Source organism: Suncus etruscus, chromosome 6, assembly GCF_024139225.1.
Source record: "Suncus etruscus isolate mSunEtr1 chromosome 6, mSunEtr1.pri.cur, whole genome shotgun sequence".
NCBI lineage: Eukaryota > Metazoa > Chordata > Mammalia > Eulipotyphla > Soricidae > Suncus > Suncus etruscus.
The window spans coordinates 15,476,619-15,493,227 of NC_064853.1; the positions used below are offsets into that span (position 1 = coordinate 15,476,619).

The following is a 16,609-nucleotide window of genomic DNA, read 5'->3' on the forward strand; positions in this document are numbered from 1 at the left end:
GGAACTGAGGGACCCACAGGGCACAGGGAGGAGGAGGAAGGAAGCCGTGGACACATGTTCAGAACAATGCCTGTAACTCACAAACAACAGAGAAGTGACCACTGGACTTAACAAAACTTCACTGATGACCAGAGTGATGGCCATGAGAGCTAAGAGGAGTCATTCATTCGAGATAAAATGTTTTACTGAAGGAGCCAGAGCAATAGCACAGAGGTTAAGGCATTTGCTCTGCACACAGCAGACCCAGATAGGTTCGTTCTTTGGCATCCCATGTGGTCCCCCAAGCCTGCCTGAAGTAATTTCTGAGCGCACAGCCAGGAGTAACCCCTGTGCGCAGTCGAGTGTGGCCCAAAAGAAAATCAAAAAAATTACTGAAAACTTCCTTTATAAAGAAAGCTCTCTTCCTTTACACTAAAATCTCCTTGTCTTCATTACCAAATAAGTGCTGCTATTTTGCCCTTTATCTGGCAGACTGAGAGTCAATGCTATCAAATTCTTTTGTTCACCAGATGCCCTGGCTTCCTGTCATTCTATATCAGAGCAGCAAAAAATGCCACCATTGTTATTGCCACGCTTCTGTGCTAATGTCTCACTTTCTCCAGACTACATAGAAATGATAGGACCTTGGCATTCCCTGACTTCCTGAAGCAGCGCACCCTATCTTTGACTCTTTGGGACAAAGGCACACCGCAGTCAGATGAGTGCTCCCAAGGACAAGGAACAAGCTCATGTGCTCAATGTGCAAAGCCCTGAGTTTCCTCTCGGAACCCACATGACCTTTGAGCACTGCCAAACATCGCCTTGATGTCTCCCAAACGTGAACCCCATAAAAAAAAATTAACTTAAAAATATTTTAGAACAAAAGAGATAGTACAGCAGGTAGGGCACTTGCCTTGCATGCAGGTGACCCAAGTTCGGTCTCTGGCATCCCATAAGGTTCCCCAAGCACACCAGGAGTGATTCCCTAGTGCAGAGCCAGGAGTGACCCATAAGCACAGCCAGAAATGATCCAAAATCCAAAACAAAAAATTGTTTTTAGATAACTCTGTCCTGCTGGGAGGTCAGGGGAGGAAGGTCAGGTGGCAGAGCATATATGTTTGGCATGCAGAAGGTCCTGTGCTCCATCCCTGGCACCACATAGTCCCTCCCCACATCCCTGAGGCCAGATGAAAAATGAACTTTTCCTTCTGAGAAGTCTATATCATCCAGCATAAAAATATATCAGCATAAAATAAAATATCAGCAAAAAAAATAATATTTCTACCTGCACATACTACCAATTTCTCCTTATTGTTATTTCCTCTTCAACATTATTCATCTCTGGCTAACACTCACACATTGAGAACCTGCTACTTTTAATAAAGTTTAGTGTGTTCTGAGAGTACAAAAGCAAATAGGCTCCTTAAAATATCTGGCTTAATTATTGTCCCAACTCCATCTGTCCCTCAAATTTTCAAAAACAAATTTGATTTTAAAATTGAGCCTTTTATTTTCTTTTTTGGGGTGGGGAGAGAATGTTTTAAGTGTTAATGTGACTTGCTGAGCTTTTAAAAGACAAAAGTGTTTTTAAAAATTCCATCTATTTTGAATTTGAGAAAACCAACGAATCCTGATTTAGTGTCAATTCCCAAGAAAGTTTTTACTTTTGTTTTAATTTTTAATGGTTTGTTGAAACAAATAGGAACCAATGCTACATTGCTTTTCATATTTCTTCCACCCCTTAATGTTGCCCAGAAGCAGCTGTTTATTCTGTCTTTTGTTTCTTTTTGCAGTATTTGTGTGTGAGTTGTGGTTTTGTTGTTTGTTTGTTTTTTATTATCTTAATTTATAAAGACAGAAACTGCATATGTTTATAAACTAAACACAGAGAAGAGATTCTGTTGTACAAACAAAAATGTTGCTAATATATGCTAATATCTCAATTGCTAATATATGTAAAAGCTACAGAATAGTGAGACTTCATAACCACGTCTAACTATGGCAATGATTTCCAACTAAATGCCTCTGCTATTAATATCAACACAAAGAGAAGAGATTAGACAGCAAGATGATAAGGCAAGTGAATTACAAAAGCAGTATTTAACTGTATTTTACAGGCATTTCCAACATGTTTGCCACAAAGAAATTAAGTTAATTAAGTTAATTGTGTGGGATGGAAGTTGGCAAAGCCTTCAGCAAAGGTGGATATTTAAGAATTTATCTTAAAGAAAAAGAGAAAGTTAACAGGAAGCATTTTGTATAATAAAGGGTATCTAATCGGAAACAATAATACTACAAAGTCTTAGAAGAAAGATAATAGCACGTCTAAAGAATGGTCTGACAGCTGATAAACACTTCAGAGCATCGCATGGAAGACGACCCTGAACATGAAAGTCGGGCCAAGATGAAAAGTACTACATGTGCTTTACATGCTAAAATAATGGTGCTAAGAGTGACTGGACAGACATGGCTTTTTGAATGAGGGAACACAATCCATTTATTTTAATACAGGAATCAAAAAGAGAGACTCAAAAGACAGGAAAAATCAAGTTTCAAGCCCAATTTAAAGATAGCATCTGATCGACATGAGAAAAAAGAGGGGCCAGCAAGGTGGCGCTAGAGGTAAGGTGTGTCTGCCTTGCAAGCGCTAGCCAAGGAAGGACCGCGGTTCGATTCGATCCCCTGGCGTCCCATATGGTCCCCCCAAGCCAGGGGCAATTTCTGAGCGCTTAGCCAGGAGTAACCCCTGAGCATCAAATGGGTGTGGCCTGAAAAAAAAAAAGAAAAAAAAACGAAGAAAGAGAGGTTTAGAAGCATTTATAAAATCTCTCACTGGTTATGCAGTGGTGGTGGACTGGTCAGATGTAAGTGAGGAGAGATGAAGGAACAATGAGTGACTAAGATGGGCATGACACTGTTTCTGAGAGATCAAGAGAGCAAGAAAAAGAGAGCAAGGAAATTATAAACTTAGTCTCAACATGTGAGATTTGACATTGTGGTAATATGTCAAGGAGGAAATTATTTGAGGGAAACATTAGTAATCTGATATTAACTCAAGGAGCATGAAAACTAGGCTTATATGTCCTGACTCACAGTGTTGGATTCTAACTATTTGAAAATATAAGCGAAGTGCAATTCCAAAGAAAGAAAATACAGAATGAGCAAAGAAAGAAATGAATGTAAGATGCCATCTTAAAAAAAATGAATAAAGGCAGATGGGAAGAAACTAATGTTAATATATTAAAACTTAAGTTTATTACAAATTCTAAGAATCACTTCAAATTACACAAGCCACTTTTTATCTAATGAGGAACTTGTCTCATTTAATTAAACAACAATATATAATGAAGACCATGAGTGATAATAAAAGCAGAAAAGATTCATTAATTAATACAATGATTATTTAAGCACATCCTTTGGATTAATTAGAATTGGTAACACAAAGGGCTGGAGCGAAAGCACAGTGGGTAGAGCATGTGACTTGCAAGCAGCCAAACCATGTTCAATCCCTGGCATCCCATATGGTCTCTAAGCCTGCCAGGAGCAATTTCTGAGCACAGAGCCAGGAATAACCCGTGAACTTCGCTGAGTGTGGCCCAGAAACCAAAAAAGAAAGAAAGAACTTCCTATTGAAAACCCAGCTGTGTAGTGCAGCCCCTTAAAAAGAAAAGGAAAAAAAAAAAAAAGAATTGGTAACACAACTAATTTTATTTTTAAGGTTTTTTACTTGAAGGAAACAAATACTATAATATCTGCAAAATTCATACACTTGTCTGGAAATTATTTTCATATGACTAGCACCCTTAAGAAATTAATGACTTTGCTGCTGTTGTTGCTGCTGTTTTCTGTTGTTGGTTTTGTGTGTGTGTGTGTGTGTGTGTGTGTGTGTGTGTGTGGTTTTTTTGGGTCACACCTGGCAGTGCTCAGGGGTTACTCCTGGCTCCATGCTCAGAAATTGCTCCTGGCAGACACGGGGGACCATATGGGACTCCGGGATTCGAACCAATGACCTTCTGCATGAAAGGCAAATGCCTTACCTCCATGCTATCTCTCTGGCCCTGTTGCTGCTGTCTTTTGCCATTGCTGGTTGTTTTGTTTTGTTTTTCCAACAGAACCACAGAACTTGAATCATCTTATTCTGCCTCATAAATTGCGGGAGTCAACAACAACAGAATCAAGACCCCCAATCTACAACAAGCTACACACAAAGGGCACCTGTTATACTAGCAATCCAGAGAGCAAAGGAAGGAGGTACCAGATGCATCCTGGGAACAGGGGTGGAGGGAGAACAACACTGGTGATTGGAATGGCCCTAATTCATTGTCACTATGTACCCTTAAATATAATGTGAAAGACTTGTAAAAATAAAATCTGTTAAAAAATAAAAAGGAAAGAAAATTAATGATCAAATAAAAATGTTTATGTATGTAGTAACTATCCATTCCATGTGACATATACTACCACCCATATACATGGGTAGAAATATAGATATCTATTAGTTATACAGATATAATGTTTTCGAGCCACACCAAGTAAGCCAGGGATTAGTCCTACTTCTGCACTCAGGGCTCAGGGCTCACTTTTGTCAGGACTTGAGACACCAATTGGAGTGCCAGGATCAACCACATACCAGGAAAGTATTGCAGTAACTGCTGTACAAATTCTCCAGTCCAAATATTCTTATCTATAAATATGGCTTAAGCATGTTTTCCCTCATAAAAGCAGCAATGTAGTTTATCCTACCTACAGCATTTCTATTTTTTTTTTTAAAAAGTACATTTAAAACAAGAGAGTTCAGGGATTAAAGCACTCACATTGCATCCAGCCAACCCCAATCAAGTCCCTGGTAGCACATATGGTCTCCTACGCACTGCCAGGAGTCACTCCTGAGCAAAGATCCAAAAATAGCCTTTGAGTACAACTAGATGTTTGAAGTGACTTATTTTGAAAGTACGTTAATGAGGGAAAATAAGGCTTCTGTCGCCAACGAAGTTCCAAAGTGACTACAAATACTGATCATTAAACAGAAAATCCAAAACAATAACTTTTTAAAAAGTAAAACTCTAGCCCCTTGATGGCGAGCCTATGGCACGAAGCGGTGGCACGCAAAGGCCTTGCAGCTGGCACACGGGAAGGTCCGCAATCAAGATATGAAGCGTGGTGGGAGGTGAGTGTGCCGGTGTCTGCTTTGCAGCTCACCTGGCAACAGGGCAGGACTGTTTGGGCACTCGGGCTCTAAAAGGTTAGTCATCACTGCAGGGTCTCAAACTCAATTTACCTGGGGGCCGCAGGAGGCAAAGTCGGGGTGATTCTTGAGTGCAAAGTCAGTAGTAAGCCTTGAACATTGGGGGGGTGTGACCCACACAACTAAAACAAAACAAAACAAAACAAAACAAAAAAATATTCCTCTAGGGCAGGGCCACAAAATGTTGTGTGGAGGGCCGCAAAAGGCCTGCGGGCCGTGAGTTTGAGACCCCTGCGAGCCCATATGTTATATCACTCTCAGAGGAATAACTGAAGTTAGAGAGAAATTTGTTCAAACTAAAATTTTCCTCCTTGAAAGACATCTACCTAGGGGATAGATCACGTGCATACAACTGTGCTAAAAGTCTACAATTATATGTTTTGAAAGTATTTTCTTTAAGGATTTTCTTTAAGGCATATTTAAATATTGCGACAGAATTTGTAGCATATCAAGGGTTTTAATAAATGCATTCCATGCATTGAGTGCTCTGTGGAAATAAAATAAGATCTCTAGATTTATAATTATAATATAATCAGATTAAGATAAATACATACCGAAAAGTCTGACCACATAAAGAGACAGAAATTAGATTTATAGGTGCCAGAAATAGATTTCAGTGGGCTGAAAGCATGCCAGGCCCCAAGTTCGATCCCCTACACTGCCTGCTTCCACCCAATAACACCAGGGACAACTCCTGGGAAAAGAACCAGGAGTAGCCCCTGAGAACTGCAAAATATGACCTAGAAACAAAAATCAAACAAAAAAATAGAATTATAGACATTCCTACCTGTACAGTCTTGTGCAACATAAACTGTTAGTCCTTGTAAATCAGGGTGTCTTGCTTCTTCAACTGCTTTTCTAAGAAAAACACAAGCAATCATCTTTTAAAAATCTAAGACTTCTGGGGCCGGAGAGATAGCATGGAGGTAAGGCGTTTGCCTTTCATGCAGAAGGTCATCGGTTCGAATCCCGGCGTCCCATATGGTCCCCCGTGCCTGCCGGGAGCAATTTCTGAGCATGGAGCCAGGAGTGGCCCCTGAGCACTGCCGGGTGTGACCCAAAAACCACAAAAAAAAAAAAAAAAAAATCTAAGACTTCCGAGGTGGGACTGGGAAAAGAAAAATCTAACACTTCCATGGGGCTGAAGTGATACCACAGTGGTAAGGCATTTGCTGACCCAGGCCAAACCTAGGTTCAGTCGCCGTATCCCAGATGGTCCCTCGAGCCTGCCAGGAGTGGTTTCTGAGCTCAGAGCCAGGAGTAGCCCCTAAGCACTGTCGGGTATGGCCCAAAAACCAAAAATGAAATGAAATGAAATGAAATGAAATAAAATATAAATCTAGCACATCCAGTTAGTAGAGATTTGGGGGGGGGGTATCACTTTCCCAGTTTTCATATTTAACCTATATTGTAGGGTTTTTTCTTTTGGAGAGTGACAAGGGGGTCATACCCGGAAGTTTCAGGGGTTATTCCTGGCTCTGTGCTCAGAAGTGAATCCAGACAGTGTTCAAGGGACAATATATATTAGTGGCTGGGATTTGGAACCAAAGTTAGCCACATGTAAGTCAAGTGACTTATCCACTGTACTATATCTCTCCAGCTCTATCATTGGCTTTTAAAACTATCACCTGAAGAATATTGTATTAAAAAATATCAAAAATCAGGTCAATTTTTTCAGTGTAGAATAGTATATTAATCACAGAATATGGACATATAAGGTACGAACATGCAACATTTGTATATAAAGCTACAATCCCAACCCTTGTAAAAGGATTTCTTTCTACTACTTACCTGGCTAAACCAAACATTTCCTTACTAGTTTTCTGATCCCTGGGACATAGTACATATAGAATATATCCTAAATCTTAAATTTCTGTAAGTGCTTATATCAAGTTGGACTAAATAGTACTAACTACCCATTTCGGAATATTCAGAAAATACTTTTTCAACTGTAAGCATTGCCTATAAATAGAAAAGCATGCTATATGCAAAATAATTTGAAATTTATGTATGGTTTTAAATTTACTATAATGTATTTTTACATTATTTTACATTATATATAGTAAATTTACATTTACTATAATGTACCATAATTAATGACATACTACTAATTCAGTTTATAATATAATGGGACACAACAAATAGAGACAATTTTTTTTGTGTGTGGTTTTTGGGTCACACCTGGCAGTGCTCAGGGGTTTTTCCTGGCTCTGTGCTCAGAAATTGCTCCTGGCATGCACGGGGGACCATATGGGACGCCGGGATTCGAACTGATGACCTTCTGCATGAAAGGTAAATGCCTTACCTCCATGCTATCTCTCCAGCCCCAAGAGACAATTTTTTAACTTATATAGTATCCAAATGGCATATACTACACTAAGATAGTAGTTAATAGTTAAATCAGACCTTCAATTTTTTTCTAAGGATCCTGGTACAGACCCTTAACTTTTACTATCATTATAATATTAATAGCCCCAAATTCACAAGAATTTTATGTGTGCAAAGAAATGTTGAAAACATCCATTTTCACTCTTGACATTTCATTACACTACCAGTACATTACAGCCCCCAGTTACATGGTTAAATTAAAAAAAAAATGTTATGCATGATCCATAATGTTATGCATGATCCAAGATCAAAAAGAGTTGTTAGATTTTAGAACACTTCACAAGGAGGCAGTCTAATAGAAATTGGTTAAGAGGCCAACGAGAAAGAGAAAAAAAAATTGTCAGCTGATGAATGTTTTGGTTTTGGTTTTTTACTCTTCTTTTTTTTTGGGGGGGGGGCCACACCCATTTGACGCTCAGGGGTTACTCCTGGCTATGTGCTCAGAAATCGCCCCTGGCTTGGGGGGACCATATGGGACGCCGGGGGATCGAACCACTGTCCGTCCTATGCTAGCGCTTGCAAGGCAGACACCTTACCTCTAGCGCCACCTTCCCGGCCCCGGTTTTTTACTCTTAGCAAATGAAAAGGCTCCTCTATGAACACTTTCAATTAAGACTGGAAATGCTTCAAGGGATTGGAGAGATAGCACAAAGGGTAGGGAACTTGCCTTGTTTGCAGCAGACCTGGGTTCGATCCCCAGACATCTTATTTGGTCCCTCTACACTGTCAGGAATATTTTCTGAGCCCAGAACCAGGAGTCAGCCCTGAGCACTGCCAGATGTGTCCCCAAAACTCAAAAGCAAAAAGCTTTTAAACATTCTAAATGCAGTGTGCCCTGCAGAAGTCAGTTATCTATGACCTTGAGGACTTCAAATTTTAAGATGAAGAATTTGAAAACCATTTTACCTTAAAATGTGAGCTACCACAGCTGGTCCGTACCAATCTCCAGCTCTTTTGCCAGACTTTTTCCCATATTCTATGAGCTGATGCAAACCAAAGAGAGCCAAGGGGGAGTCACCAAACCAGGAGACAATTCTCCTGTGATACATTTCGTTTTGGATTTCCCGTTCATCAGAGTTTCTCCCAATTGGTTCCTTCCGAGAAATGGTGGGGTTCTTTGGTCCCCTTTCCTCGGAGAGTGATGCCTCAAAAGATGCGGCCAATTTTTTTACAGTTTGGGAAGTCCAAGAATCAGAGTCTGAATTTTCAATGTTCAAAGCTTCAGGCCAGGTCCAAGCTGTAAGTAATTAAAAGCAAAAGGTTCAGATCTTATAAACAGTTAAGACTTAAATAATGCTACTAAAATAAGTATATAACATATAAGGTCATGATTAAAACAAAAGAGTCAATTTGGGAAAAGACACACTTACAGTAATAGAAAATAGATTCATGGTTAGGAGATTTGAAAGTGAGGGTATTAAGTGATTGCTATGGTGATAATAACAGAACCCTGTCAATATACCAAAACTACTGAATTGTTCGGGTATGAACGACCACTGAACTTCTGGTATGTAGATTATACCTCAATAAAGCTACTTTAAAAAATTATGAACAGTGATTAGAGAGATAGTATAATAGGTAGGGCATTTGCTTTGCATGAGGCCAATCCAGGTTCAATCCCTGGCATCCCATATGGTGCCTGAGCCCACCAGCAGTATTCCCCAGCACAAAGCCCAGAGCAACCCAAGTGCTGCTAAATGTGACCCAAAAATAAAAAAAATCATGAGCAGAGAAAATATGCCAATAATTATCAATGATATTAGTGACAATATTTATTCTCTCGGCTTTCTCTATAAAATGGGATATACAAATACATAATCGAGAAAAAAGTTGCCAAGTTATAAAAGAGAAAGAAATGGTTAACTCAGGTATCAATATAAATTCTGGAATATGCTTTTCTTTGTTTGACATTACTGAGATGGAATAAAGACTTCTGCATTCCATTACCACCACTTCTTAGCACACATCCGGTCTTGACTACCCAAAGGCGTCATAAATACATTCACTAACATTCATAGTATTCATGAGAGAGTAACTTCAGAGAGTGGACAGACTATATGTTAAAATAGAAGTCTGACCATGAAAGTTTTACATTTCTTTTCACAATGTTTTTTTTTCGCGTGCACTCCTTTCAGAATAACTTAATCATTGGTTAGGGAGTAATAGCAATTCTCGAGCAAATGAAAAGTTAATAAATGAAGTCATTACGGATCAAAGATCCCCCCCAAATCAACTGCATCTGCTGCTTCAATGTTTTTAATAACAAGACAGTCCCCAAACATACATGTAATTTTAAGTTAGCAAAATGAGTTATAGGTTCAGAGACCTCAGCAGGCCTGTGAAAAATATTCCAATTCAAGTGCCCATGACTGCACAAGACTGCAAATAAATCACCTCAGAAAAAGTTCAAAACTTACTTCTTGCATTAGCCAAGCCACTCATGAATAAGCATAACTGCTAAATGACATCTTATCAATAAACCCTGCAAAAATGTTACTAAATAGATGCCATTGATTGTCTGGAAGTTGTCTAACATATAAATAAAACACGATGGCACTTAGTAATAACCACATACATTAGCCTAAAATGACAAATTAAAATCGTCTTGCACATTTAACATTATTGAAAAATGGACTAAAAGAAACCAGTGGCCAGAGTGGTGGTGCAAGACGTTTGCCTTGCATGTGCTAATATAGCACAGACCGTGGTTCAACCCTCCAGCATCCCATATGGTACCCCAAGCCAGGAGCGACGTCTGAGCGCATAGCCAGGAGTAACCCCTAAGCATCACCAGGTGTGGCCCAAAAACCAAAAAAGAAAAAAAAAAGAAATGGTGAACCAGGTACCACATTACTAAAAAAAAAATTAAAAAAAAAAAAGGTGAGGCCAGTGAGGTGGCGCTAGAGGTAAGGTGTCTGCCTTGTAAGCGCTAGCCAAGGAAGGACCTCGGTTCGATCCCCGGTGTCCCATATGGTCCCCCAAGCGAAGGGCAATTTCTGAGCGCTTAGCCAGGAGTAACCCCTGAGCATCAAACGGGTGTGGCCGAAAAAAAAAAAAAAAAAAGGTGCTAATGAGTGAGAGAAGTAGAATGCCTGTCTTGAATACAGGCTGGGGATGGGAGAGGAGGAAGATGGAGGACATTGGCAGTGAAAATGTTGCACGGTGAAGGGGTGGTGTTCTTTTTATAACCGAAAACCAACTACAAACATGTTTGTAATCATGGTGCTTAAATAAAGATATTATTTAAAATAATAAGTAAAAAAATAAAAAATCCCTTAAAAATAGAAAGTTTAGAGCTGAAAAAAATTAAGCTGGAGAGCCCTTAAAAAAAAAGGCACATGTATTCATTATTTTTTTTTTGAGTCTGAAAGACTAATTATGACAAGCATATTAAAAAAATATACTCAGGCCAGAGAGATGATACAGGAGTTGAGACACTTGCCTGCATTGTACAGGCCTTGGTTCAATCTAAGTGCTGCCTAGGATCCCCCAAGCACCACCAGGAACTGAGCACAGAGCCAGGAGGAGCCCTGAAATACTGCCTGATGTAGCCCCAAAACATCACATCCCCTCCAACTAAAAAAAAAAAAAAAATAGAACAAGTTAACCCAAGAGTGATTACCAAAAAGAATATGGCAGGGAGGAGTTTAGGTTCAGGGTTTGAAGCACAACCTCATATAGCAACCCTCCAGGTATTACTGGGTTTGCTTCTGGGGGCCCAACACCAATGGAGTGGCCCAGATAGCTTCCTGCACTAACAGCAAGAGCAGCACATCATTGGCCCTTACCATTAGACCATATGGCCCAGTAATGCCCAGAGTAACTCCTGAGCACTGTTTGGGAGTACCCTGGGCATAAGTCTATGTAATGAATTTAATTATAATCATATTTATAAAAATAATGCTAAAGCAATATTTGTTAGTAGAAAAAAATAAATGATAAATTTCATAAGATTTCAATACAAACATGTCAACTATCCATTGAAAGTTTGGTACTGCCTTCCCCAGGACATAATGAATTGCAAAGAATCCAGTAAATTTTTTTTGTTTTTGTTTTTTTGTTTTTGGGTCACACTCGGCAGCGCTCATGGCTCTATGCTCAGAAATCACCCCTGGCAGGCACGGGGGACCATATGGGATACTGGAATTCGAACTACTGTCCTTCTGCATGGAAGGCAAATGCCTTACCTCCATGCTATCTTGCCAGCCCCTGAATCCAGTAAATTTAATGAAAAAGAAAAGATATTGTTACAACAAAAATGTGCTAAGGTGAATAAAAATAGAATTTTCTTAGTGTATGGTGTTAGCCAAGAATGATATCTTGGTATCCCCTTGGTATTTCATGTCTATTTTAGTGGGTTTTGTGGAAATCTTGAGGGGTACACTCAGTGATGCTCAGGGATTACTCCTTGCTTTGTACTCAGAAATCACTCCAGGCAATACTCTGGGGACTACATGGGGTGCTGGAAATAGAGCTGAGTTGGCTTCACACAAGGCAAGTGCTCTACTCAATCCATATTCTTGGGTTTGATTTTGGGTTGTTCTTTTTTTGGGGGTGGGGGGAGGTTGGGGCTACACCCAGTGATGCTCAGGAGTTATTCCTGACTATGCACTCAAAAATCACTCCTGGCTCGGGAGACCATATGGGACTCTGGGGATCAAACTGACATCCAAACTGACATCCGTCCTGGATCAGCTGCATGCAAGGCAAATGCCCTAATGCTGTGCCATAGCTCCAGCCCCTAAAACCCATATTCTTGGTATTTTTAAAAAGGGCCACACCAAACTGAGGTAGGGGGTGTGCAGTGCCAGGGACTGAAATTGGGGCTTCACACCTATGTAGGAGCTATTAACCTGTACTTATAAAAGGAGAAATCATGAAAAGGCACGTATAAGTCCTACCAGGTAAATAGGGACATGATTATGTTACATTAACTTTAATTGGGGAAAACAATCAGGAAATCAAGAAATTAACTGAGGAGAATGTTATGCCTTTTGTTCTGGAGGGGGTTCAAGGTTTTAAAAAATAAAAATACAACCCAAAGCACATAGATCTGATTTACCTCTGCCAAGGAAGTGCAGTATGAGTCCTTGAGCCAAGAGCATCTGGCCAGTCCTCAGCGTACAGCCCCAACCACAGTCTGTTGTCAGAGCTGAGCCTTCGATTTGAGGAAATTCTTCCCTGTAGGTCAGCCATATTCTCGAAATGAAATCTTTACGGAATTCTTCGACGTTTCCTGCAACTACGTGATCTTCTATTGTGCTTCCTGATCGTGCAGGCAACAGTTTGTTTTCATCTACAAAATAAAAGTTTAAACTAGAATCTCAGGATAGGCAAAGAAAAGTCAATATGGCAGCATCTCCCCAGGCTGTCCAGCAGGTACAGAGGATCTTCCCCATCCTTTCTTCTGTTTTGTTTTTAGTCTTGGTTTTGGTTCACACCCAGTGATGCTCAGGAGTTACTCCTGCACTCAGAAATTGCTCCTGGCAGACTCAGGGGACCATATGGGATGCTGGGTCGGCCACCTACAAGGCAAATAGACTACCCGCTGTGCTATCACTCCAGCCCTTTTTCTATTTTAATGAAAAGAAATTTTACTATGCCTAATCAGACTACAGAAAATCAAATTAGTGCAGAGAGAGTGAAAGAGTACAAGAGAAAAGACATTTTTTTTTGCCCTACATGCAAACCCTAGTTTAAATTTCTGGTATCTCCGATGGTTCCAGAGCACTTTCAGGCAATACTACTGAATACAGAACAAGTACCACCAAGGTATAGAGGGGAAGGGGGGAAAGAAAGGGGAAGGGAGGAGAAAGAAAGGGAAGAGAGGGAAGAGGAGGGGAGGGGAGGAAATGAATGGGAAGGGAAGGAAAAGGTAAGGAAAGGAGAGGAAAGGAAGAGGAGGGGAAACAGAGAGAAGAGAAGGGGAGAGGTGGGGAAGGAAAAGGGAGAGAGTAGGGGAGGGAAGGGGATGGATAGAGAAAGGAGGGGAAGGAATGATTAGAGAAGGGGGAGGGAGGGAAAGTAAAGAGAAGGAAGGGAGAGGGGAAAGAGAAAGGGAAGGTGAAAGTGAAGGGGGAGGGAGGAAAAGGGAGAAGGGAAAGATAAGGGAGAGGGGAAAAACAAAGGAGAGGGGAAAGAAAGAGGTGAGGGAAAGGAAGGTAGAGGGAAAGGGAAGAGAAAGGATAGAGGAAGGGAGGGAAGGGAGAAAGGAAGAAAATAGGGCTGCACAAAGTCTATAGTTAAGGTGCACCTTTCAAGTGACCAATTCCAGTTCACTCTCCAGCACCATCTGGTCCTTCAAGAATCACAGTCCACTGGGAGGGACCCACAGGTCTCCTGACCACCACCTTGGGAGGCTCAAATTTTTTTAAATAATTTAAAAAGAAGAGGGGCCAGAGCAGTGGTGCAAGTGGTAGAGTGTTTGCCTTGCCCGCCCTAGTCTAGGACAGACCTCGGTTCGATCCCCTGATATCCCATAAGGTCCCCCAAGCCAGATGTGATCTCTGAGCGCATATCTAGGAGTAACCCTGAGCATCACTGGCTATAGCCCAAAAACCAAAACCAAAACCAAAAAATAAATAATTTAAAATAAAAAATGAAAGTGAATAGTGAAATGTTTTGTATACACTACTATAAATATAAGATATTATTTCTAATAGGACTGCTTATGAAACCTTATATTCAAAATAAAATAAGCTATTTTATGAGGGATGATAGAAAATTTTCTTTTTGCTTCATTTGACTCAGAATAGATATTAGTGCTCTCTTAAACAAGATGCACAAATAAACTATCATGATTTATCAATATGCTTAAAAAATACATATAATCACATAAACTTGGTTCCTAAAATCAAATAAATGTGGAGAGTATAATTTCTCTTGAACATACAACTTATAAAATAAAGCATCCCAAAAAGCAAGACTCTAAGATGCTAAAAATACAGACTTTGAATCTTTTATGTTCAAATAATATTTGTAAACTTATGGCCATCCACTTTCAACATCCATTTTTAGATATTTGGAAATAGCCGGTTCCAAACTGAACATCTCAAGTACAATTCCTATGGAAACCAGGGTCCCTTTTGGACCAATAACTTTCAAAACACTAAAAGCTAGAAATGAATGATCTTCACAGAGGAGCAGAAAGTACAATACCCAGCACAAGTAACTCCAAACAAAGGCTGGTGCAGGTGGGGAGAATGGATAGAGAAACAAATCTGCCTAACTCACCTTGCTCAACTTCATTCTGAAGTAAACTACAATCAAGCAAACTTCCTTCCATTTAAACTCAGTTTAATGGAGCAATTGAGCTGAATTACAGCACAGAGTTTCAATGATGACAGAAAAGGAGGGAGAAAATGAATGTCGGGGCCTTATCACCACTACGCTTCTCTTTATATCAGAGGGTGAAGTTAGTTACAAAATGAAAATTGCCTGGATATAAACACAGCTGGGCAAATCTGGGCAAAATTCCCACTTTCGAGATATTCAAATGTGTCTGAAGGAAGACAGAGCAAATAACCCACACACCTCAACCTGTATCTTTTGAAACACAGAGATCCTGAATCTCCTATCTTGGATGGGTGATCACTTCTTTGCTGCACTCACAATAGCAGATAGAACTAATTGAAGAGAACAAGGACAGAAGAGACTTGACTATTGGGGCCAAAGAGATAGTACAGCAGGTAGAACACTTGCCTTGCATGTAGGAAACCCTGAGCCTTGCCTGCCAATACCCTGAGCCGTGCCAGGAGTGATCTCTGGACACAGAGAGAGGATGAGAAGAACTAAAGGAGAACTGAATATAATATCAACTAATTGCTCTTAGAGAACATATATTCTTTTGGGGGGCAAGGGGGTTTTGATCCACATTTGGCGGTTCTCAAGGGTTACTCCTAATTGCACTCAGAAATCACTCCTGAGAGGTTTGGGGGACAATATGTGATGCTGGGGATCGAACCCACGTCAGCCACTTGCAAGGTAAATGCCCTACCTGCTGTGCTATTTTTCTGGTCCCAGGAACATTTATTCTTTTAAGTATCCAAAGATTTATCAAGTTACCATATTTATAAAATAATAAAGCAGGTTTCAACTAACTTAAAAAAAGATCATAGCAATCAAAGTATTTTCTCTGACCACAATGGAATAAAATTAAAAAACAATACAGGAACAAGTTCTGCGAAGTGCCCAGATCCTTTATAGGGAGTGTGGGGGGTGGTTTGGAGGGCCATACCCTGAAATGCTCAGGGGTTAATCCTGCCTCTGCACTCATGAATCACTCCTAATGGTGCTGGGTGGACTGTATGGCACACTGGGAGTTGAACTCAGGTCAGCTGAGTGCAAGGCAAATGCCCTACCCACTGTACTATCTTTCTGGACCTAGTGTCCATATCTTTGATCAGAAAGCCATTAACCTGAAAGGCAATCGAACTATCCAGCACATAATGTGTCAAAGTAGGATATGCATGGTTATAGTTAAATAATAGTATATTTAACAGAACAAAATGAATTACCAAAAAAACTGCCAAATAGGGGCCAGAGTGATAGCACAGTAGGTAGTTTGCCTTGCATGCAACCAACCCAGGTTCAATCCCCAGCTTCCCCTGGGCCTAATAGGTGTGAGTTCTGAGTTTAGAGCCAGGAGTAACCCCTTAAAGTTATTGGGTGTTGCTGAATCTTCAGAGACTGGGCTGGGCTGAAAACTCCAGGTCCTTCTTGAAATGGGGGTGAACAGATTCCCCTTTCTGTCTAAAGGCACAGCAGTCACCAGCCACTCAGGGATAGAATCTGCCCAGTTCCACAATGGAACCTCGTCAAGCAGCCAAGCCACAAAATCATTCCAGCTCCACAACTCCTGGAGCACAACGCTACATACCTCCAAATTTCATAGTAATGTCAGCCCACTAAGACCACAGCAAATCTGATGAGCAGGTTGTGTAGAAGACACTCAAGCTCTGTGAAGGTTTAACTAGTACCAACCAGTTCTGTAAATCC

General features: G+C 40.4%; 1 protein-coding gene across 2 annotated transcripts in view; it reads right to left on the reverse strand.

Moving 5' to 3' along the window:
* The window catches only part of ATG4C (autophagy related 4C cysteine peptidase), an 88,676-nt gene that overhangs the window by 40,230 nt on the left and 31,837 nt on the right, over window positions 1-16,609 (reverse strand). For both annotated transcript variants that reach the window (XM_049774413.1, XM_049774412.1), the window contains exons 4-6: window positions 12,675-12,908; window positions 8,519-8,849; window positions 6,012-6,082 (exon numbers count right to left, since the gene is read on the reverse strand). In XM_049774413.1, coding sequence (XP_049630370.1) covers window positions 6,012-6,082; window positions 8,519-8,849; window positions 12,675-12,908 — 636 coding nt within the window. The remainder of the gene's footprint in view (window positions 1-6,011; window positions 6,083-8,518; window positions 8,850-12,674; window positions 12,909-16,609) is intronic.